The following is a 25,918-nucleotide window of genomic DNA, read 5'->3' as shown; positions in this document are numbered from 1 at the left end:
GTCTTTTTATATCTGCCAACCTCAACTTAGGAATCATACCTCTTTTAATGAGATAATCTCTCAATGGTCAACCTACCTGATTACTATGGAAGATATTTGGTGATAGGGCAAAACTGCAATTGCTCATTCAGAGTAGTTTCAATAGTCTAGAATTAATAAGCTAAAACATAATGATCTCCAAATGTTGTTTATACTACAATTTTTACTAAAGTCTGTTTCCTGAAACACTCATCAACAAATCTCTCTCGCTTCCTTTTAAATGTATTCAAATATGCTTTTTTAAATAAAACTATGCTCACTACACTCAACAGAAGTTACATTGTTATAGTTATTTTACCTAAACATCTTTTGCACAACCATGACATTTTCCCTAAAATATAACAAGAATAAAATCTGAAATGAGTAAGTTTGATATAAAAACACAGGCTTAGTTCAATTTTCCACTATCTCCTATATAACAATTTTTAGAAATACAGAAAAGAATCTGATAGAACAAATATCTGACTACCTACCACTCAGAATTGATGATTGTTACATTTTATGTTATTTGCTATGGCCTAAGAAATGCAGTGTTAATGTGCCTAAGTGGTAACAAAATGAAATTTGAGATTCAGTGGCCATAAGAACTCATTGGATTAGTCAGTACTTTAATTTATAAGCTCTGGTATTGTATCTCAGAATAAATTGTGCCATTTTGGAGGTCAATAAATCATGTTTCCAAGGAAACAGAGCTCTACAGCAACCCACCTTTAGGGGAAATGCCAGTGGATGCTAAAGTCTCTGGGTTTCCAGAAGCCTCCAAGAGCCATGGTTTTTGTTCTGATCATTTTCTCCTAATAAGATAGTTCCTTACTCCAAAGTTTCCTCTGATTAGGCCATGGTATTTATCCATGCACATTCCTTGCTTTCTTCAAGTATGTTCTCTCTCAAGCGGGTTCTTCTGCTGAAAATGTAACCCATAAATGTTTAAAATTTGATTATTTAAATTAGGAGTTTTCTTTAATGTGAAGGAAAAAGGTTGCTAGAGTACAATAGGAATCTGCTTTCAGAAACAAATAAGCACCAAACATGGTAGATCGAGGAGTCCTTTATGAGAACATACAAGATCCCATTCAACTTTAGTAAGAAATCTTGCTCAGTTAAACATCACCATGATTGACTGCAAAACATGTATGTGACAATGATGCATTTTAAACATGATTCCCACTTAATGCACATCTCAGAAAGTGAATATATGTTGTCTTATTTTTAATATCAAAGACTATAAGAATTATGAAGAAAAATTGCTTAAAATAATTAAAGAATACATAACTTCACAGAAGAAACAAAGCATAGTATCTTTGAATTTAGTTTTAAAGCACTACTTGATTTTGAACCACTTGGAAGAAGAAAAAGCAGATCCGAATTCATTATAATATTCCTCTGTTTAGAAAACTGGTAAGTTCGTATTACCTAAGATGAAGTTCAAACACTTCAGCATGTCTACAAAGGCCTTTTCCCTTGTTCAGTCTGTGAACCACTTACTAACTCATATTCTCCAGACACCATTCATCTCTGACCCCTGTCTTCCTTGCTGAACTCAAGCTCTTTTGAAGGAAGAGATGGTGCCTTGGTCCCTTTTGTCTCTCTTTCCCCTCCACCACTTCACCATTATGGTAATTATACATTATTAGTATATTATTAGTATGCTAATACTAATTAGTATGTTATGGTAATTATTAAATGTACAGTCACTTTTTTTTGCTTATTTATTTTTACAAATAACAAAAGAAATGTGAAGTGTGAAGATGAGCAAAAAGATCAAAAGATTTAGAAAGTCATACACAGATCAGCTTCAGCCCTTCAGTGTTTGGCCATTCCCTACATTTCCACCAAAGCTTCCCTGACTGTCTTCGGTGTACATGGTCTTTCCCTTTTCTGAACTTATTTTTTCATTTGGCAAATCAACATGTATCACTGTCTTGTAATATCTCTTCATAACTTATACCGCCATTTTAATATTAGACCACATTATGCATAATAAAGAATAGGGAAAACTAGAGAATAAAAAAGAATTAAAAATTACTCATGAAATCCAACACAATGCCATCACTATTGGCATTGGTGTATTTCTTTCCAGTTGTTTTTTATCTAGGTATGAGTTTCATTTGCTTTTAATATAGACATCATTATTATAACTTATTGGATTCATATTGTGATTGAATCTTTCTCATATTTTCTATTCCCAATTAGACAGCACTTGGAAGGAGATATTAAGTATCAGAATGATTTTCGTATGATTTGCTTTAGAGGACTCTGACAAACAGTAGGGGTTCAATAAGTGTCTATTTTTTTTCACTTCTTATTCCTGTACTTCATAGCCGTGGATTCCAGGAAGTGCTGTGCTTTCTGCAAAATAATGATAGTGAGCAAAAAGTTGTTCTGGAAGGCGGCTGGGAGGACTGTCGCTCTATGCCCGGCATCTCTCAGAGCACAGCACTAAGGGGTTCTTAAGGGCGTCCCAGGTTTGTTCTCCTCATTGGTCTCTGGCACTATTTATTATCACCATGATAGTGCTGGTGACAGGTGACATCAACAGAGTTCCCAGAAACAGGTTTCTAAATGACAGATAAAACCTGGAGCAGAACAGTGACATTTATTCTCAAAGCCAGAAACTTTGCCCCATACTGCTTTAGGATAGTGTGACTGATGTTGATATTTGAATCTATCTGAAAGACACACGTAGTGTGAAATGTGTTGATCATGGATTCAGGGGCTTATAAAAACACTTGGGATCTTCAGCTTCCCATCAGCCTAGGGCAATATTTATATTGGCAGATGGAATAACATGTTATTTTGAGTAATACCCCTTGTGCTACTCTGTATATCACCAAAAGTTTCATCTTGGCCTCTAAATTCATTTTCACAAAGCTCTCACTCAATTATTTAAACAGAGTACCTTAGGATGGCTTCCTGATAAAATGGCAGTTTAAACATATAACATAGTTTTGCTTAGGTTCTGGGAAAAAGCAAAAATCTATACCTCATTCTCTAGGGTGCCTCTCTTGTTAACTCACACACACACACACACACACACACACACACACACCCCACTCCCAGGGAGTTAGTCAGCATTGCTCCTTTAGGGTGAAAACAGATGATGGTGGAAAAAAGCTCATAAACCTTGCTGAACAATTTCCAGGCAATACCAAGAGACAAGGTGTGGCTCTCATGACATTCTTGCAGGGAAATTGGACTTCCCTGGGAAAATAAAAAACAAGCTAAGAAACTTTATTTTCACCCTTATTCACCCTCCAAGCTTATAGATCAACATATATCTTCTGTTTGTAGGTGAGCACTCTGCACAAGGAAAATCCAAGAACTGACAGCTTGATGAATCCTCCCCACACCTGGGCAATAAATATGTAAGTTGTTGTTGTTTTTTTTTTAATTTCATTCACTGAGATGCTCATTAGTACCTGCTTTGTTAGAGGGCTGCAGCTTAGATTATTTCAAAAGACTTTTATAAGCTGGAAAGTTAATGGTTTGTGTCAGGGAAACCATTGTCCATTTGTCTAACAACAAACTCTAAGAAGACTTGCCAGAGAAATGCGTATATTGGGGGCTGTAGAAGATTCTTCCAGTTGCCTTGCCTACCTCAGAAATGACACAGTTTATTCTGCCTGTTGGTAATGCTTTCATATAAATGCAGTTTGCCTTTATAGTCAGTATATACACACTAACAGTGGCGGTTAGACAGGGTTGGTTCTATTGCTAACGGAGGACCCAGAATGACAATGCTTGCAAATTTTCAGTTCATTGCAGGAAAAAGATATGATACAGCAGCTGCCCTGAAGTAAGGATAGGCATCGCAGCCAAAGGCAGGTTCAGGGCAAGGGGTTCCGAGGAGGCGGGCAGGAGGTCCATCTGTCCTCCCTCTGTAAAGACTATACCAGGATATACTTTCTCTGTGGATGCAGGAACCGTGGATGTGTACACAAAGCACCTCAAACAAGGTGATCCAAAAAGGAAGTCTCAGCTGGGGTTTCTTACGCCCAGCAGGTCACAGGGGCATAATGTTGCTGTATAACTAGTTGAGGGACAGAGCCGGCCAATGTCTCTATGAGAACAGATGCAAATGAACAATGTCATTACAGCAATTGTGAATCAATAAATAATTGAAATCTCCCAAAACTATGGTTACGAGCAACACTGTTATTCTGCACGTCTTCCGCTTTGACCAGGAGTCAGTGCAATGCAGATATATTTTTTTATTTCAGTAAAACAGCTCAAGCCAGGTTCTTGCGTTGTGGAATTAACCCTCTCGGTTTAGCATGGGATTGTCTTTTGCTTTCCTAGAATTGGGTAAGGTCTTCTTCTGATTTTAATTTAGTTTTCACAAGAAGCATTGATTAAGTGCCCTCACAATTAGTGTTCGATGCTTTTTAGAACTTGCAGAAGAATTTACCCTTTGGCAACTAAGAGTAAAAAAAAGCAAAAAACCAAATCAATATGTATGTGCCCAGAATTGACCTGACCACACTGGTAGGCACTCTGAGTAGTGTCCAGAGGGAGGAACATTATTGTTTCATCCACTCCCTATGCCTACTACCCAACCTCTAATACAGTGCTGTTACAGATGTGTAGAGAGTGCTTGTTGAGTAAACGATGCCTGCCATGCTTCTCTGGCCAGTAGCAGGAGATGGAGACAGAGCAGGGGCATCCAGATGTGAGCACCAGGATCACAATCCTATCCCTTTCTAGCCTTTAAGATGGATTAGAATGAGAGGAATCTGAGAGTCTGCCTATCCTTTTGCTATGGACACTTTTAGATGCAAAGTTTGAGAAGTTGAGAAATTTAAGAAGTTTGCTGAGACAAGTGGTCCAAACCTACCTAGGACATGGAAAGCTTTCTTGCATACCCACTATGGTTTCTTGGCAACCTTGTGGCTAGTAAAAAGGTGCTTTCTAAATTATCAAAATGCTTAACTCTTAGTGACTAATCATCCAATTTGGAGGAAGACAAAGTCTTCTTTTCAGTCAGAAAGAAAAACTATACAGAGATAATTACTGTCCACTTCCCATTCCTTTCCATTTTTTGTACTTTAAAAAATATGCCTAACCTTTAATTTCATGTCTTTTAATTTGCACAAATAAGTAGCTTTTGTTGCTCTTCTGTGTAATTTTGGAATTACATAACAAGATACTTTTTTTCAGTATATTTTCAGTATATTTCTCTTGGCAATCATTATACTTTGAATGTAGTAACCAATGAGTAGACTTTCTAGGTTATTAATGAGAAATCAGATATCAACTCAGAGATTCAGAATAAATAGGAATATAGTCATCAGAACTAGAAGATTTGGGAATAGAAGTTGAGAAGTCTGGATCTGTATGCAACCGCAAACACTAATACGGAAGTTCACAGCGTTAAAAATTTTCATCTCAAAATCCAATTCCAGAATAGTTTAATGCTCGGTGCTTCATATATTGATCCTCTATTTTGTGCAGAGCATTATATTTAATGTGATTTGGCAGGGCAGACAAGACTTCCAAAATACTTATGATCTATGATCTTTGCCCTCTGCAAAGCTTTGCCTAGTGGAAACATGAAATCACATATAAGAAATAAGATAATAATTAGAGAAAAAAATTAAAAGTTATGTGAACATGATTGATACTGATGCATCAATTCGAACAGATTCTAAAATCTCTGACACTTTTATACCAACAAGAGGAAGATTGATAAGGGTTTCAAAAAATATTATCTTTTCACTGCAGATGCATTGCTCCATTTAGGGATCATAATTTTTAAGAATAAGAAAAGGATTATTTTAGCTTAAACTTTCCCTGTATAATTCAGTTTGGTCCCAACTATTGGCTGGTACCACCTTCAAAATAGCTATTAACGTAAAAATAATTCATGTTAAGTTTTGAAGGCCACCAGAATCAAAGATTAGAAATATATTAGTGATATGCATTTCTTTTCTTTTTTTTTCTTTTTTTTTAAGATTTTATCCATTTATTTGAGAGAGAGAATGAGAGAGAGAGAGCACATGAGAGGGGGGAGGGGCAGAGGGAGAAGCAGACTCCCCGCCGAGCAGGGAGCCCGATGCGGGACTCGATCCTGGGACTCGATCCTGGGACTCCAGTATCATGACCTGAGCCGAAGGCAGTCGCTTAATCAACTGAGCCACCCAGGCGCCCCAGTAATATGCATTTCTATATATATTTGTGGCTCATTTATCATGCAAATGTGCTGTTATTTTCTTCTGAGATTAATTCTCTTATGACAAGGAGTGGTAAGGATAACATAGCTAAAGGAATTGATATGCTGTCACAAAGACAGACTTTCTATGCAAAAGTGTGGAGCAGGCAAAGTACATTTTTTTTTTATTGATGCCAATAAATGAACAAATTGGTCCATAATGAGTGTGGAGGTGGGGACATTAGCTAATAATGTCTATATGGAAAAAGATATATAAAGAACTAAGTACAGAAAAAGAGAAAGAAAGAGTAAAAGAAAAATATGTATGTTTTATTAAGTAATTGATTAAAAATTTTTTTAAATGTAAACAATGTAAGGAAATCCAATGGAAAAGATAGGAACTCTATTATGTCATGACTTAAAATGTCCAAATATAAAAAAAAAATTATCATAAAGAAAATTATGAAACAAAAAACAAATTGAGAAAATGTTTGGCATAAATATGAGACCACTTAACTAATATCTTAAATATACCAAAGACATTTATACATATTAGGAAGCAGAAAAATGAACAAAGGCCAGGAACAGGCAATTCATAGAGGAGGAAATAGAAATGGTAATATAAAATTACAGAAGAGTTACTATAATAATAAAAAAATGTGAATTAAGATCAAAAAAATTATAACCTTCAATTTACTTAAACTTTTTTTTCCTAATTTTTAAAAGTTATACTGGTGAAGCAAATAATATCATATGCTGCATTTTAAAGTATAAATTAGATTAATCTTTCTGAAGAACAGTTTGGTAGTATTTTCACCAAAGGACTTAAAATATTCACATTTGTCACCTAGTAACTTCACTTTTAGGAAACTTTCATAAGGACATTATTTGAAGTGTGATTAAACGTTAATATACAAAGAATAGTAGCGAACATTTAGAAACAATTTACATGTCTAATGGTATGGAAATTTCAAGTAAATTATGCTTCATCCTATCACTGACATTATATAACTTAGCAAAAGTAATTCTCAAGACAATTTTTAATTACATGCAAACATGTCCAAGGTATATGTTAAATGGGGGAGGGGACAATTTTAAAACTGAACAGAAAGCATTTGATTGGTCCACAACCAATTCTGTGCTATAGGAAAGGAGAGAGCTACTGTAACCTGCTTGCTCCCTCACCAGCAGGCTCTCTCTCCATTCTGTTCCAAGCCTCCTGACAGTTTAAGAAGCAAAGGGAGCGGGTGCTTGGGTGGCTCAGTCGGTTAAGCATCTGCCTTCGGCTCAGGTCATGATCCCAGGGTCCTGGGCTCAAGTCCCGCATCGAGTCCTGCATCGGCCTCCCTGCTCTGCGGGGAGCCTGCTGCTCCCTCTTTTGCTCCACCCTGCTTGTGCTTTCTCTCTCTCTCTCTTCCTTTCTCTCTCTCTCTGAAATAATTAAATAACATCTTAAAAAAAAAAAAAAAGCAAAGGGAGTTTCAGATCAAGAACCAATAGTCTGGATAGACCAGTGGCTTAGATGAAAATCTCATCCCACAGACCCTCAGAAGTATGGAACGTTACCCATTTTCAGTTTTCTCCCAGATACAATTCACTCAACTTCTGTCATTTCTCAATGGTGCCATGATAACTTACAAGCATTTTTGTGAACTTCCAGAAGAGTTTAACATGTTTTTCAATTATTTTTCTTACATTTTAAGAAAAAACAGCAGGGGCTAAAAAAAGAAAACATCATGGAAGAGATCTATTTTCTCATCCTTGTTATGGCCCTAAACTAAATTCTTAATAATGCTTTGCACTGGGCCCCACATCTGTAAAACTTACGACAGGAAGATCTTCTCTTTTAAGACCATTTTGCTTCTTTGCTTATAAAGTGTTGTCAGTGTTAAAGAATCTATTATGATACTTTATTATAAAAATGATCATTTATTCTTTACAAACATCACAAATTTATAAAATTTTAAAGTTGTGAAACATTCAGTAACCATAAAGTCATGCATTATCATTATTGAAGACAATACACTAAGTTTAGAGAGATTATAACATTGGAAAGGAAGCAAATACTGATATTGGTACTTTCAAATCGAAACTTCCAACTAATGAAAAAAAATCAGTAATGAAGCAAATGCCATCTCTTGAAAAAAGATTATCAATGTGGAGTATACTCTGATGAAAATGTCACTTTGTTCCCATATTACTTGCTGATCCTTGAAAAAAATAATCAATATAGTATTAATCATGAGCATTAGCCTACTCACATAAATCCAGGTGTTTACCTAGATGGTCTGTGCTACAAACTCTTGACTTCACCTGGGAACTCACCTACAAAAGAGTCTGGGTCAGTTGAACAAAAAGTGACAGAGATCCTGCTCTTTGCCAAGTATGAGACCAAGTATAAACAGGGACATGACATGTTGCTGTCCACAGGGGGCTTATAGAAGTGAAGAGAAATACACATAAGGAAGATAATTTTACTTTAATATGGTAAATAATAAAATAGTGGTATATAAAGTTAGACATGGTACCTTGAATTTAATGGCTAATTGCTTAGAAAAGATGGCATTTGAGCTGAGACTTGTAAGATAAGAAACTGCATGTATATGAAAGAAATCAGAAACAATTGGTGGGCCTAGGGCTGTGCTATGCACATCTGCTGCTCAGTCAGTGAACTGTTAATACTGTTCTACGGTGAGATTAAGTATAGAAACTGAATACAAGCCTTTAAAAATCATAGCAATCTGATATTGTTGCAACATTCTATTCATGTTATTGTATTTTCTTAAATATCATTTTGCAGCTGATTAGAAATTAAAAAAAATCTAGTCCTCACCATTCATAGTTTGAGATGCACTGGCCTAGAGGATACAGTTCAATGTCAGAAAGGCTAGAAAATGGGGCTGAAGCAGTAGAGGGCACAAGATCATGGGAGGTCTTGTTTTCCATGGTAAATCATCAAGGACTGCAGAAAACGAGAATAAAATACTTTTTCTAAGTAGAATAAAATGAGATTCCTTTCTCCTTCATTAATGTCATGCAGACATTTACTCATTTTGGGAGACACCCGGTCCTGCAACCTTTGATGTAAAATATCCAGGAAATCAGTTCCAAATTTGAGAGAGGGTCTGTTCTGCATGATCATTGAGCTCCTTCTAGAGCTACACCATGCCCTAGCATAAACTGGACCATTTGTCAGTTGCAGATACTCTGGGAGGACATCAGAAATACTCTGTTCTATGATCCTTTCCATAGACTAAACTTGACATGGATCCTGTGGCCACTCCCTGATCTCTAAACCACTCCCCACCATGGCAGCCAGGGTCCAGCTTTACCCCACGCAAAGCAGAAGTGTGACTAACCATCCCTACCAAAGTCCCTGCCTCCACCAACCATTCCATAAAAGAGCAGGGTGCAGGTCTCCACCCCTGGGACCAGGCCCACCCCACCCAGACTCTTGGGAACTGCCAGTCCTACCATCAACAGCAGGGCAACATCTTACCCCTGTCAGGTCTGGCCACTTCCCCTTTTCCACTTAGGCACAGAAGCCTCCATCTCCTGCTCCTTGTGGGGTCAACAGAGAAAGTTGTTTCTGCACTGCAAAGAAGAAAACCCCAAAGTCATAAAACAAAGCCCTGGCTCTCCTTCTCTCCTTCTTGTGAAGGAGAAGTAGAGATTTGTCTGTTCATGCTTTCCCCTCATAAGCACACAGCAGCAAAGCATAAAAGTTGCCAATAAATGTCTTCATTATTCACATTATCACCCCAAACAACAGACTTTGAACTGTGTCCCATTAATGATAGGGTAGAGTTAAGGACTTTAATCAGAAGAGGAATATGATGAGATTTGTGCTGAAGACACATCACTGAGTGTTTAATAAAGATTAATTCAAGAGGAGTAGGACTGGAAGCAGAGAAGTTAAAAAAACTGTTGCAATATTCCCTAAGTAAAGCACACGTGCTTCACCAGTTCTGCAGGTACAGTAGAGATGGTGATGAAGAGGCAGAATGGAATAAAGAAATGTCTGGAATGTAAACTTCTCCAGAGGTCACGATTGATTGAATGTGTGCATTGGGGAATGAGGAAGATTAGGAGTATAGATATGTCCACATTTCCAGCATGAGCGCCTGGGTGGACCATGGAGGTTACAGCAAAGATTAGAATTGTGCGGTGAGAAGGAACAGGTTTGGCAGGCAGTACACATGTTCCAAGACCCATAGTGGATGCCTAAAACCATGGATAGTACTAAACCCTGTACATACTATGATTTTTCCTATACACACATACCTATGATAAGGTTTAATTTACAAATAAGGCACAGTAAGAGATTAACAACAATAACTAATACCAAAATAAAACAGTTATAAAAATAAATTGTAATAAAAGTTATGTGAATGTGGTTTTTCTCCCTCTCCAAATATCTTATTGTACTGTCCTCACCCTTCTTATGATGATGTGAGGTGATAAAATGCCTGCTTGATGAGATGAAGGTGACTGAGGTAGGTGTTGTGACATAGCCTCGGGCTACTATTGACCTTCTGATCAATAGGTTAGAAGGGGGATCATCTGCTTCCAGTCCAAGGTTGACTGCAAGTAGCTGAAATAAGGAGAAACAAAACCACGAATGGGGGTTGGGGTGGGGCCACTGTAGTGTGTTTTCCTTTGGGACATGTTGAGTTTGAAGTGCTTGTGAAATGGTCAAGTGATTCTACTGGGTGGAAGAAATTCAGCAAGTTCCTAACATTTCTGAACAAGAAATGGCCCCTCCAGCATCTCTACTTCTTCACTTTCTTGGAATCTGAACTTTTTTTCCCCCCCTACAGGCTTAATCTTCAGCTTCTATGCTCCAGAGATAGGAAGGGAGACTCGATTTATGGACTCAGTCCCGATTCCAGTTCTGCTCTCCAGTCTGTGCCAGTTGCCTGTCCCAATAAAGTGATGTTCAGATGACATGCAATAATTTCTTAGAATCTAAAAGAAGCCTGGGCCTCTCCTGTCATTTGAGACGTGAAAAAGCACATTACTACATTTTTTAGGAACATCTTTAGGAGATCGAGTTTTAGGAAGGACATTTGTGAGCAGCTAACTTGACAGCCCAGGCAGGTGGGTTCATGACGACATGATCTTCCCTTGAGTTTAAAGTTTCCAGAGCCGACAGTTCCTATCCATGGAGACTTCCCTATTTTCTTGGTGTTCTTATATGACCTGATGTTTGTATTTATTGTTTTGTACTATGTTAATGCAGGGACAATTTGCAAGTGTATTATTAAATATTAGGTAGAAATCATGCCATGCGTCTTTGTACATAAAGATATTTTATTCATATTTTCATGTGTTATTCTTAATAAATAATTACTATATTCCACTCACTAAAAATATCATAATGTGACTGTGAAAATGGCAATGATATTGTCTTTGCATAATTATGAATATTTGGGGGCTGATTATCTGAATATGAGAGCTCATAATGAAAGGCGTCTGTAATAAGTGAGAAAGGAACAAAGGATTCACAAATCAGACTCCATGAAAAGGAAGTCAGTTTACCATTTCTCTGGTCTTTCTATTTGTAATTCACACTATGTGACAAGGATGTAAGGGCATTTATGACACTCTCTACTGCATTCATTAAGATGACAACAGGATTGAGATTTTTCATAATCCATTTGGTTGACAGTGTCTGTGCATTTTTAATTTTTTTCTAGAAATGCAATGATTTGTTCTAGCCATCATCATCAAATCTCCAGTTTGTAGAAACCAACACTTCATAAATAGATAATTGTGATATGATTTCTCAGTGTATCACTTTCCTAAAAATACCATACGATCATAGCTGCCATTCCCTCAGGAGCAAATTCTTCTGTTGAAAGCTGACTGATCAACCTTGACCACTTCTTGGGTACAATGGATCAAAATGTCATGTTGGTTGAAGTTCTATGGAAAGCCTTGGAACTAAAGCCGCAGTGGCAGACAGCTCTTCAACTTCATGATTACCTAAGCTGCTTTCAATGCTGAATTATCTTAGTGACTTGAGTGCAGTGTAGTAGAGACAGAATGACATATTTAAAACTGCTTTTTAAAATGTCATTTTTTGCAGTGTATTTCAAAACTTCCAGCTTTAAGAATTATATAAATAAGCATCTTGGTTTTAGCTTCTTGATATCTGGACTATTTCTAATCAAGGACACCCAAGCAAGCATGTCTATATTACTGAATGGTGTCTCTGTGTTTTTTTGAGAAGAGAGATGGGGGATATGGGGACAGAAAAAAAGCAAGCAAGAAGGTAGAGAAAAAAGCAAGGATATCCAATACATACACTTCCCTTGAAAGATGCTTTGCCTATGATCAACTCCAACCTACAAGTCTTTAAATGGGAATAGCAAAGGCTGGAGGAGGCCAACCATGGAGCATTTGTCTCCAGAAGGAAAATATTCCAATACCCCTAGAATGCTGTACTGAGCTCCTCAACAGAAGCCTTGTTACACAGGATGTATTGCAAAGAAACAAACTTTTCTGCAGTTTAAATTACTGCAAGTGATATGTTATTCTGGCTTGTAGAAAAACCATTTACGTGACTTTTCATAAGTATTATTCGAAGAGAGTTTACAAGGATCAGAAGAAGGAAAGCTTTTTAATGGTCATAAAAGAATGAAATTCGTTCTAGTTCAAGAATTTTCCATAAAGAAGATGCTTTATACTAACAAATATAGCATTAAATCTTTAAAACAGTCAAAGTGAAAAGAGGATTGAAGACTTGGCGGAGATACTAGTGGCATCTTGTAGCACCAATCTCTTTTGTAGATAATGTCTGCATTTTGATAAATCAACTTAAAACTTCTGTTGAAGTAGGGTATTTTGTTTTCAATCCAAAATTATCATTAATCAGATTTTTTTAATTATCTGATTTAGATGATCTATTTTTTATGCCTGACTTATTATAATCTTTTTATTCTGATATACAGCTCAAATGTCACTGCAACAATAGAAAGGCTGTACTTAGACCAAAGCTAAACCTTTTTATGTATTTATTCTGCATGACAATATGAATATAATTTAAGTCTATCAATAGTCAAAACATAAACAAGAGCTAATTAACTGGCACTGTTGTCATCTGAGAATAAGCAGATGTTGTTGGCCGACACAGTGGCTGTGATTAGCCAGCAGAGAAAGACTTCTAAATTCCCCTTGCTAAGCTGAAATATTCCATTACACATCTGACAAATCTGTGTCTTATTTCTTGTCTACCTGCCATCATGAGGATCAACTTAGGACATGGACGAACCTTCAACAATGAACGTGCTAGCTTTCCCTGATTTTTCTCTGTTGAGCCCTACTCGTGATTATTCAAGATTTTATGGGGTTTTAAAAAGAAAACTGGATATGTCCTTTAAAAGTTATGTTTTGGATGACACCTAGTCTCAAAACTATGAAACTGTTAATTATTACCTATATTCAAGATATCCATCATTGTGGTTAATTAAATAATAGTTATCCTGAGCTAAGAATTTATGATGGATTATCCACAGATCTTTCCTTAAAAATTTCCCCACCAACACAAACTAGATTTCTCATGTTTCATTAAATGAGTATACTTTGTCCTTGCTTCAAGGCGATTTGTCTGGTGGGTGGACCTGAATATATTTTCTGGTCTGGGTACTTTTTAAAAGAAAAACAGTTTTGATAAATAATGGAAAAACATCTATCATGCCTACCAATGTTACATTCCTGAACTTGAAGTCAGAATTCTACTGAAGTGATCATGGACAATATCATTAGTTGCCTAACACCATATCCAACATTCACTACATGCCAGGCATTATGTTAAACACTTCACATTCATCATCTCAGTTAATTGTCACAATAATGGTAAGAAATAATTTCTAATATTATATTACTTTTTTCTTATTGTTGTTATCATCATAAGCATAAACATAAGCATATCCATTTTAAAGATAGGAAGCCAAGACAGAAAGTTACATAATTTACCCAGGTTGTACAACTAGTTAACAGCAAAAATTTAGATTCCAACCTAAATCCCAAATCCTTGTTCCTCATCACTATACTACTTAAGTCTTTCTAATCTAAGTTTATTTATCTAAAAAAAGGGGTGAAAGCATTATACTCCTGGCCATAGTTAAAAACGGGGACCAGATTTATCATCCCCCTATAAACAATTAAAAAACTAAACTACCGTTTCAGACAATGAACAAAAGGCAGAACTGGACCATGATCCATTAGAAGAGAGAAACAAAATTGTGAGCCCTATGAAGGCCTGACTTTGACACATTTCAGACCAGCTGCATAGAGCAGGACCATTAAGTAGAACCTGAGAATCACACTGGGTTGAGGAGACATAGATTGGAGCAAGGGGACTACAATAGCTGGAATTCATGGAGCAGAGTACCAGACAGGAAGGAGCTACATAAAGACCTCCAAAAATCTGCATATAGGTGACTTTTTATCTGTTGATAATGGGATATTAAACTGTGCATATGCTTAGGGTAAAACTTCATGAAACCAGGCAAAAAAGAGCTGTAGCTGAAAATTCCTAGACATCATACAGGGCAGAAAGACATTCAGGGTCTGACAAGCTATATTGGAAAATCCTCACTGATCACCTTGATTGATGATCCCACAAGAGTCACACTTTAGTAGTTGTGCTAAAATACCCCTAGAGTAAAGGTGACTCTAGATAAACCCTAGAACAGCCTAAAAATAAACCCTAAAAGAATGAAAAAACCCAACATATTTAAAGACTTCCCAGGACAAGGTCTGACAATCTTTGATAAAGACAACAAAATACAGCAAAGCAACACATCAACAACATAAAGTTCCAAATAGTCATTATCCAATCTAAAATGATATAGATGCCCACAGAATGGGAGAAGATATTTGCAAATGACATTACAGATAAAGGGCTGATATCCAAGATATATAAAGAACTTCCCAAAGTCAACAGTCAAAAAAACAAGTAACCTGGTCAAAAAATGGGCAGAAGACATGAACAGACACTTCTCCAAAGAAGACATACAAATGGCCAACAGACACATGAAAGGATGCTCAACATCACTAGCCATCAGGGAAATACAAATCAAAACCACAATAAGATACAACCTTATACCAATTAGAATGGCAAAAATTAACAAAACAGGAAACAACAAATGTTGGTGAGGATATGGAGAAAGGGGAACCCTCTTACACTGTTGGTGGGAATGCAGGCTGGTACAGCCACTCTGGAAAACAGTATGAAATTTCCTCAAGATGTTAAAAATAGAGCTCCCCTATGACCCAGCAATTGCACTACTAGGTATTTATCCCAAAGATACAGATGTAGTGAAAAGAAGGGGCACATGCACCCCAATGTTCATAGCGGCAATATCCACCATAGCCAAACTGTGGAAGGAGCCGAGATACCCTTCAACAGATGAACAGATAAAGAAGATGTGGTACATATATAAAATGGAATATTATTCAGCCATCAGAAAGGATGAATATCCACCATTTGCATCGACATGGATGGAACTGGAGGGGATTATGCTAAGTGAAGTCAGTCAAGCAGAGAAAGACAATTATCATATGGTTTCACTCATATGTGGAACATAAACAATAGCACAGAGGACCATAGGGAAAGGGAGGGAAATCTGAAGGAGGAGAAATCAGAGAGGGAGATGAACCATGAGAGACTATGGACCCCGGGAAAAAAACTGAGGGTTTCAGAGGGGTGAGGGGGAGGGGGTAACAGGGTGATGGGTATTAAGGAAGGCAAGTGTTGAGATGAGCAATAGGTATTATATGTAACTAATGAATCACTGAACACTACATCAAAAACTAATGATGTACTATACACTGGCTAACTGAACATAATATAAATAAATAAATAAAATTAATAAAATTTAAAAAATAAAATGATATAGATGCCCCCAAAGAAGTAAACTGTGAACTATAATCATGAGAAAAATCACTTGATAAAGAGGGATTCATAAATGATAAAAAGGATGGATACTTCACAGCTAATTCCAGTAGGCTAGTATTATCCTGATAAGAAAACCAGCCAAAGACATTACAATGAAGAAAAAAAAAACAAAAAAAAACCCTATGGGTCAATAGCCCTCATGAACATAAATACCAAAAATAACCCAAACTATTAACTAAATATTAGCAACTAAAATTCAGCAATATAAAAAATATCAAGTGAAATTTATCCTGGGAATCCAAGGTTATCTGACATTTGAAAATCAGTCATTGTAATTCAACATACTAGCAGAATAAAGGAAAAAAATCCATATGCTTACCTCAATAGATACAGAAAAAGCATTTGATAAAATTCAATATTCACTTATCATAAAATATCTCATCAAATTAGGATTAAAAGAGAACTTCCTCAATCTGATAAAGCACATTTATGAAAACCTACAGCTAATTCATATAAGTGGTGAAAATAAATGCTTTTCTCTAAAATTAAGAACTAAACATTTCTCTCTTATCACTTTTATTCAACATTGTTCTGGGCTGGAGGGGGGTGGGGGTTAGGTCCTAGCCAATGTAATAATGCTAGAAATAAAAACATATATAGACTGGAAAGAAAGATGACAGAGTCTGCATAAATCCTATGAAACCCACAAAAAAACTCCTAGGATTAATAAACAGATTTGTGATGCTTATGGAATGTAAGATTAATAAACAGAATCAACTGATTTATTTAGTAACAAAAAAAAAAGAAAGTTGAAAAGATATACCATTTACAACAAATATAAAGTTCTTAGGGATAAATTTTACAAAATATGTGCACTCCTTATACATTTAAAACTGTTAAACTTCTGAGAGAAATTAAAGAACACCAGATCATAGATTAACCTACCCAATATTAAGATGTCATTTCTATTTAAATTGATTGATGACTTTATCAAAATTCCATTCTAAATCCAGTTTTCATTTTTTATAGAAATTGATGGTAATTCAAAAGTTCATATGAAAATAAAATGAACTTAGAATTGCTAATTTTTTTTTTTTTTTTTTTTTTTTTTTAAGAATAAGCTTGGGCTACTTATACTCCTGGATTGGAAGACTTACTCTAAAGCTACGGTAATCAAAACAGTTTGTACTGACCTAAGGATAGAATTTAATTAATAGAACAAAATAGATATTGCAGAAATAAGTAAATATGTGATATTTCCCTATACACACACGCATATATATCAAATGATTTTTGACAAGGGTGCCATATTAATTCAATGGAGAAAGGAATGGTTCTGGAACAATAGTTAACTCATGTGCATAAAAAAGGTCAACACTTACCTCATACTACACACATACCAACTTAAAATGTGTCATAAATTTAAACACTAAATCCACATCTATAACTTTTGCTTTCTATAGAGTCAGTAAAGGTTCCCTAAATAGGACACCAAAGGGCAAAATTAAAAGCAAAATAAGTTGAACTTTATCAAAACTAAAAATTCTGCTCTTGAAATAAGCACTAATAAACTGAAAATGCAAGCTAAAGAATAGAAGAATATATTGGAATTACACGTCTGATAAATGGCTTATATCTAGAATACGTAAGGAACTCAAAAAACTTAAAAATAAGTCCATCCACTAAAAGCAGGAAAAATATTTAAAAAGACAATTCACAAAAGAAGATATACGATTTTCCAATAAGCACATGGAAAGAAACTCAATATCATTTAGTCATCAAGAAAATGCAAATTTAAAATTACAATGAGATACCACTACATATCCACAGGAAAGGCTAAAATTATTAAGGCCAATAATACCAGGTGTTGGAGGGAATATGGAGGAACTAGAACTCTCATATACTGCCAGTGGGAATGTAAAATAATACACCATTTGGAAAACAACGTAGCAGATTCTTCTTGAAAAAAAAAGTTTCAAAAGTTAAATGCATACTTCTCATATGACTCACTATTCCACTTTTATGTATTTATCCAAGAGAAATGAAAACACATGTCCTGGCTATACAAAGACCTATAACCAAAGGCTCATTTCAGCTCTTTTCATAATAGCCAAAACTATACACAATAAACAAATTGTGGTAGAGTCATACAATGGATTACCATGCAGCAGTCAAATGGAACAGACTGCTGATACACCCAAAAAACGGATGAATCTCAAAAACATTATGCATCATGTGGTAAAAAAGAAGCCAGGGATAGTGGTGTGCATACTTTATGACTCCATTTCTATGAAACACTAGAAAGGAAATCAGATCAGTGTCTGTCTTGAGCCAAGGATAAAGGGGAGTGGTGTGCCAGGGAATAAGCACAGGCAATATTTTTGAGACGATAGAAGTTTCTGTAGTTTGATCATGGCGTGGGTTAGAAGGTATACTTATTTGCCCAAACTCAAGCTGTACACTTAAAATAGGAATTATTTTAGGTATAAAATATGCCTTAATAAAAGTGACTTCTAAAAAGATTTTATAAAGTTTTTAATTTTTTTTTCTTTCTTAAACGTTTACTTTGAGACATGTTGGAAAAATTCTACAAGTACACATGGAAAAATAAGACATGATCACAGTTAAAAGTGAAGACAATCTAACCAGAAAGCTTTAATGCTTGTCAGCTACTGTTGAAGCTAAAGTTTTGAGTCTAACATGATCCAGGGCTGAAAGGAATGGTAATTAGTGTTCCTCTCTCTCTTCTTCACCATATTCCTCAACAGAATCCACACCAACCTCCTCATAACCCTTCTGCAGGGCAGCTTTGTCCTCACAGTCCTCAGAAAACTCACCTTCCAGGGTATCTGGGTGGCTCAGTCAGTTAAACATCCAACTTTTGATTTCAGCTCAGGTCATGATCTTAGGGTCATGAGATCAAGCCCCATGTCAGACTCTACGCTTATCGGGGAGCCTATTTAACCTTCTCTCTCTCCTTCCCCCTCTGCTCCTCCCCCTTCTAAAAAAGAAAAAAGAAAAAAGAAAACTCTGCTTCCTCCATGCTCTCACCCACGTACCAGTGAACGCACACTTGGCATACATACATCAGGTCAAATTTGTGGTCCAGGTGAGCCCAGGACTCAGCAATGGCTGTGGTACTGCTCAGCATGCACACAGCTCATTGTAGTTTGGTCAGGTCTCCACCAGGTACTACAGTGGGAGGCTGGTAGTTAATACCAACTTTGAAGTCAGTGGGGTACCAGTCCATAAAGGGATGCTTGGTCTTAATGGTGGCAATGGCAGCATTAACATCTTCAGGAACCACATAGCCACGGTACAACAGGCAGCAAGCCATGTATTTACCCTGGCCACATTTCACCGTCTGGTTGTCTGGCCCAAAGCACATATTGGTGATCTCTGCTACAGAGAACTGTTGATGGTAGGCTTTCTCAGCAGAGATGACGGGGGCATAGGTGGCCAGAGGGAAATGGATGTGGGGATAGGATACCAGGTGGGTCTGGGATTCTGTCAGATCAAATTCAGGGCTCCAGCAAATCTGAGGAAAGCACTGATGGAAGACACAGTCTGGCTAATGTAGCAGATTAGTGTAGTTTGGGCGCTCAATATCAAGGTTTCTACAATAGATGTCATAGACGGCCTTTTGTCTACCATGAAGTCACCATCAGAGTGCTCTAGGATGATGTGGCTGGTGGGGAGGAGTCACAGGGTTTAGCTACAGCTGTAGAGACCTGGGCGGGGCAGAGGGGGGGCGGTGGCGCCTGGGTAAATGGAGCACTCCAGCTTGGACTTCTTGCCATAATCAATAGAGAGTTCCATCAGCAGGGAGGTGAACCCAGAACCAGTTCACTCTCCAAAGCTGTGGGAAACCAAGATGCCCTGAATACCTGTGAACTGGTTGGCCAGTTTCTGAATTTAGTCCAAGATGTGATCAATCTTGCCAATGGTGTCATGTCCTTGGACATAATTGTTGGCAGCCTCTTCCTTGCCTGTGATGAGCTGCTCAGGGTGGAATAGCTGGCGGTAAGTTCCAGTGCGAACTTCATCCATGACCGTGGGGTCCAGGTCCACAAACACTGTCCTGGGCACATGCCTGCCCGGACCCATCTCACTGAAGCAGGTGTTGAGGAGTCATCTCCTCCCGTAATGGTGTTGTCACTTGGCATGTGGCCATCGGGCAGGATGCCATGTTCCAGGCAATGGAGCTCCCAGCAGGCATTGTTGATATGGACACCAGTCTGGCCAACATAGAGAGAGAAGCACTTGTGCATCATAGCTACAGCTTAGCAGGTACAGGCGACAGGAGCAGACACCAGGTCCCAGCTACTGTCCCTGACGAGCTGAGTTGAGGTAAGTAATGTACTGACTATATAAATATTGTTCTACAAGGAGGCGCTATATGATTAAATTTCTGCTATGCACTGAATTGTGCTCCCCCAAATTTATACGTTGAAGTCCTAACCCAACAACCGCAGATTGTGCCTGTGTTTAGGGATAGGGTCTTGAAAGTGACACAGTGATGATGTCATTAAGAAGGACCCTAGTCCAATATGACTGGTGTCCTTAAGAAGAGGGAATTAGGGGACAACACACATACAGGGAAAACCGTTGTGAAGACACAGGGAGAAGACAGCCTTTTATAAGCCAAGGAAAGAAGTATCAGAATGAAATCAGCCCTGTTGACACCTTAATTTTGCATTTCTTCCCTCCAGAATTGTGAAGAAGTATATTTCTCTCATTGAAGCCATTCAATCTGTGGTACTCTATTATGGTAGTCCTAGTAAACTAATATAGTCCTACAGGGCTACTGAGATAATTAAATGAGATTATGACGCACAGGGACACAAGATATAATAACTTTTTCCCTCCTTGATTTTTAGTGACACCCAGGGTTAGAACTACTCATATTTATATTCAAAGTTAATTGGCAGGACCGAGATCCCTTTCCAACACCTGTGAGAATTTCTAAACCCTTCTAGTCTACCACCAAATTAGAACCTTCTCTAAGTGTCATGATTCTAGGATTACTTATTAATATAAATGAGCTTTTAGCAATGTTAACATCTATCTGATAAGCTGTTAAAATATTGAAATGTTTCAGTATCATTGATAAATAGCTGCTATCCTAAGCTTACTCTCCCCCCAAGAGCCCCCACAGCAGCTCGGGTCCCGCCCCTGGGACCTCAGATCTCTCTAGGATCCAGCTCCCGATAGGATAATGTCTGGTAAAAGTGAGGCCATCTGTTCTTTTAAGTCAGTGCCCTATGCCACATCTATGATTAGATATTTTGACTATCACTGGTTTTAGGGATGTGTTTTGATAATGAGGAGAATGGCAAAAAGGACGAGTAATTTGAGAATTTTTTTTTTTTTTTAAATACAGATTTGTTTGATTTCTGGAACACGTTTATTTTGTTGACCAAATGTAGGTCTGGACCATGTCAATTCAAGCACACTGAAACAAGATAATGTTTGCAATGCTTTAAGGTACAAAACCTTACTTGTACACAGAAATTTAGGGTCAGGTCTTCATTAACCTCCTCTAGGATCAGGTGTGTGGGGGGGAGAGAGAGAAAGAGAGAGAGCACGCACATACGCTCTGATAAGGGAGGAGGTTTTTTGGTGCGCTGGCAACATATTGGCAGAGTGAGGGCTATCTTTTGCCAATATTGCAGTGCCATACAATAATGCTGCATTTAAATTTTAAGTGTAAGCACTGTGCAGGATTTAGAGTATTTTGCTTGGAACTAAAACTAAAGCAAATGAAAGCACTTAAAAGAAAAACTGTCAGCCCGCCCCTGCTGCTCCCGTTGCAAGGCCATTTAGTTATCTCAAAGAGCTTAGATGATCTGAGAGATTAGAGGAGGCCCAGATGAGGTTTTCTCTGGCTTTGCAGTAAAGCCCACTTACTTGCCGAGGGCTGTATGATTGTTTGTCATTCATGTGCTGCAAGGGGCGGTTTTTAATTAATGCCTCTATTACCTAAGACTTACGGTTCAGTAAAGTATCAGATGAAACTCCGGCATCCAAGAAAATGTGCTCAGTCTCAGCTGCATCCTGTTATCGGGATCCGGCCCACTCCCTAGAATTGGTGTGAATTTTATTTCAAAAGAAGAACAGTTCTGATAGCTGTGCTTCCCACTCTGAGGAGGTTCGGAGTGTGAAGTATGGATCTGCAGTCAAACTGTCTGGATAGAGAAGTGTGGGAAGATTTCAGAGGTTGAAGCTTTAAGAAATGTGTGTGGGAAGGGAACAAATTGAAATCTGCTATTAATACCAAACGCTAATAGTTATTATCATTATTATCATCAATAAAGGTTTTTTTACCACCTACTAGTCCAAAGTATTATTTTAGGCACAGGAGTGATGAAAAGATATCCTAGGTGATAATTCCCTCTAAGAATGTATTGTCTGGCCGAGAGAAGATTTGAAGCTCGAAGGGGAGGGCTTTTCCTGACCTGCAGCTACTAGGGGCAGGCGAGGTGAAGTGAGGACAGGAGCATAGCATCTAGTGCTACGTGACACTGCTTTGTTCTCCAAGCGGCGTATGGTGGGTGCGGCGCACGGGGGCCAAATGAACGACGAGCTCTGAGTTAGAGTGAGCGCAAGTCTAGCTTCCACGGGTTAGTCTCTCAATTCCAAAATGGCAGTATTAAGGTTTTGAGAGGATTTAGTAAAAGAATGCGTGCAAATCGTTTAACACAATACCTACCCTATAAACCAAACATGAACAACAATAACCTCAAAACATCAACAACAAAAATTAAATGTAACCGCTAATACAGACAAGTAAGTACTTATACAAGGTTGCAGCGTAAATAGAAGCTGTACCCTGGGAAAGCTTTGCCTCTTTTTCTATAGGTATTGAGGAAACTCAAAGTATTTCAGCCAAATAGTATGTTATAGGGAAGAAACAGTTAAGGGAAGACGCAACCGGTGATTTCTTTTTTTTTTAATTTTGCTTTTTGACTTTTTTTCTTAATGCGGGAAGGGAAAACACACAGTCAAGATTATTCCCAAAAGAATATATGCGATTTGGATGTTTAGAATAGCAACCTTCAAGAGAAACAATTTAATGACACAGAATTATATTTCCTACTCTTAGTGTCTTTGTCTATTTTAGGGGGTAGTTTTGGCCAAAGATCAAGAAGGATTCCCCTCCTTGCTGAGCCCAATTAATGAATAAGGTATTTTACTAAAGCAATAAAAGATTCACACCCATAGTATACAAACATTAGTCTAAATATTTCCAAAAAAAATCCCTTTATTTGCTACTCAATTAATAATCAACTATCACCCCCACTGGATTCTCAAACTCCACTCACCTGCATCTCTCTCTTTAATTGTTTCAAAGGCATGAGATTTTTGATAACTCCCTCCACTCTGTTTTAAAAAGGTTAGATTTTTTAAAATTAATTAATTCAGTGTCAAAGTCTACAGATCACTGAACCTGTCCTTAGAAGTAATCTGCCTGCTTCTTTTATCCCAAGGTGATGGACAACAATAATAACCAACTATAATCTGTACTTTCCTATTATGGACATTGGGAGGCAGGTTTCCACTATTCTCTAGAAGACATTGCAAAGTGTCACGTAGGTAAAAATTCCCATGAAAGTGCAAGCTCCAATGACTTAAGTGGATCTTGTACTTAATGATCACCTGATACATAAACTTCCTGTTGGAAGAGAAGAGCATACTGCTTGTTCTCTCCAAGTATGACTTTTAAGTCCACAAGGAGGAAGCCTCCACAAAATGGCACAAGGACCCTTTGAGGTAAAGCAAACCTCACTCCTGGATTCTGCTGTGAATACACTTTATCCTAATCATAATAATGTAAGATATGTTCATAGCCTCTCAGTTTTGGAATTATTCAGTAGACAGAATTTAAGGTTGAACCCAAACTTAAAAGATCCAAAATAATGGCAGAGTTGAAAGAAGTTACGGGATAAGGGAAGGAGGAGAGGTGAGAGATGCAGGAGGGACAATAATGCCTGTATTTCACACAAGGAGAAAGAGACACTGTCGAAGTTAATGGAAAAAAGAATAGATTTAATTATATTATTTAAGGTTAAAAAGAAAAGCAATAGAAGCATTGAAGAGTGATACAGGTTATTTAACTTGGGAGGTAGTGTTCCTGAGCTAAATTCTCTTTTATTCAATAGCACAGGGTCAATTAGCCACTACTTACAGAAAAGGATGTAAGTTTATTATTTACAATTGTAGTGACGAGCCCCAGAAGAGCTGAAAACAGAAGTAGTTAAGGTCATTATCTCTAGCTGGAAGCTGGGGCAGAGAGTAAATGTAAATCTCAGTTTAGCTCAGCAAGAGCTTTACCAAACAAATACTACATATATATTTTTCTCCTTCAAAAAACATAATAAAACAAATATATATATACTTCTCCTGCCCATATATTAAAAGGTAACAAATCACACCTTATATATGTAATAACAATTTACAAAAGATTTTACTGAAATTATGATTCCATTTTCCACAACAACCTTATGGATAAGTTGGGCCCCTATTGTTAATTTTCCCCTTCTTATAGATATGGGAGCACATTGTTGGCTCCCAGCAAGATAATTTATTACCAGAGAACATGCAGACCCTTTGTAAGTGGCCAAGAGAGCTTTAGCTTTAACCCAGGTCTTCTGATGTTAGTTCAAAGCCGTTTCCATCAGGGAAGCTGACATTTTTTGCTTTCCCTGGACTTGAAAAATTAGATGGCCTACCAACCTTGCCTGGAATTACCAAAAATTGTCATTATGTTAACAAGAAGTCATTCAGTCACCAAAAACTTAAGAGCAAGCTATTTTTTTCAACATCTTAGCTTCATGAGAAGTTTTTTTTAAAAAAGAATTTAATAGGTACATATTTGGAGACACATGATTAGAATGTTTTGTGCTACTAGAATTATTAAAGCTTACATATTCACTGACACTAAGCAAATAATGTCACTAGACGCACAATCCTATGACAATTTTTCTAAAGTCTAAGCAAAGCTATTCAATAGAAATATGTGAGCCACGTATGTGATTTAAATTTTCCTGGTAGTCACATCAAAAACTAGAAGGAAACAGACAAAATTAATTATTTTAACATATATATACACAAAATATAGTTTTTAAAAACTACAAAAGAAATACATTCTTTTTTTTTCCAAAGGAAGTCTTTGAAATTTGGTGTGCATTTTACACTTACAAGCTATCTCAGTTCAGATTCACCACATTTCAAATGCTTGATAACCACTGTGTTTAATGGCTACAGACTAGGTCCCAATAGTTTAGGGACCCCAGTCCTGGGATTTAGTAACTCCAATACCCAAAACTGAAAAGGGGAATAGGAAGATAGAGCAATACTTTAAAATATCAAAAGTTCAGAGCCAGTCCTTAGTGATGAGATCAAATGTTTGCCAAACTCTCCAATTAATTTTTCAAAATGAAGTGTCGCCTATATCATCTTTATCAATAAAAACTATCTTCAAGTATCCATCAGTTGTCCTGCTAGTCATTCCCACTTTAGTTTTCTTCTTGCGAAAGATTACCACCAGGTTTTTAAATTTAATATCCTACACATAAGCTCAGCAGCTCTTTGTGCTTGGTATCCGTAGTGAGATTGTTATTAAGAATACAGTTAAGGATGCAGCAGGACTATTTTACCAACCACTCATTGTGTTGTAAATTCGTAAAGAGAAACCACATGTGACTCTAATGAGGTCATCACTCTCTTGATTGTATGCTATTAATGCTTCCTTGAGGCTATTTTCTAATAAAACTGCTCACAGAACAGAAATAAGCTTATGAAAGGAAAAAAAAAGTCAGTTG

The 25,918-nt window shown here is 37.2% G+C and overlaps 1 protein-coding gene and 1 pseudogene across 3 annotated transcripts in view; one reads left to right on the top strand and one right to left on the bottom strand.

The window, feature by feature from the left end:
* EMCN (endomucin) overlaps positions 1–25,918 on the top strand; it is a 131,748-nt gene that overhangs the window by 82,870 nt on the left and 22,960 nt on the right. For all 3 annotated transcript variants that reach the window (XR_010409480.1, XM_045880686.3, XM_064584857.1), the window contains exons 11-12: positions 3,331–3,404; positions 11,008–25,918. The exon at positions 11,008–25,918 is cut by the window's right edge. Coding sequence is in view for 2 of the 3 variants with exons in the window: in XM_045880686.3 (XP_045736642.1) it covers positions 3,331–3,365 (35 nt within the window). In the remaining variant the exon portion in view is untranslated. The remainder of the gene's footprint in view (positions 1–3,330; positions 3,405–11,007) is intronic.
* On the bottom strand, positions 18,822–20,368 carry LOC123848364 (tubulin alpha-1B chain-like; annotated as a pseudogene).

This window comes from Mirounga angustirostris, unplaced genomic scaffold, assembly GCF_029215605.1.
Source record: "Mirounga angustirostris isolate CCGP_5_RB_7025 unplaced genomic scaffold, mMirAng1.0.hap1 SCAF_2, whole genome shotgun sequence".
NCBI classification, from domain to species: domain Eukaryota; kingdom Metazoa; phylum Chordata; class Mammalia; order Carnivora; family Phocidae; genus Mirounga; species Mirounga angustirostris.
The sequence above is the reverse complement of the archived record's forward strand: the minus strand, read 5'-3'. Positions and strand labels throughout refer to the sequence as shown.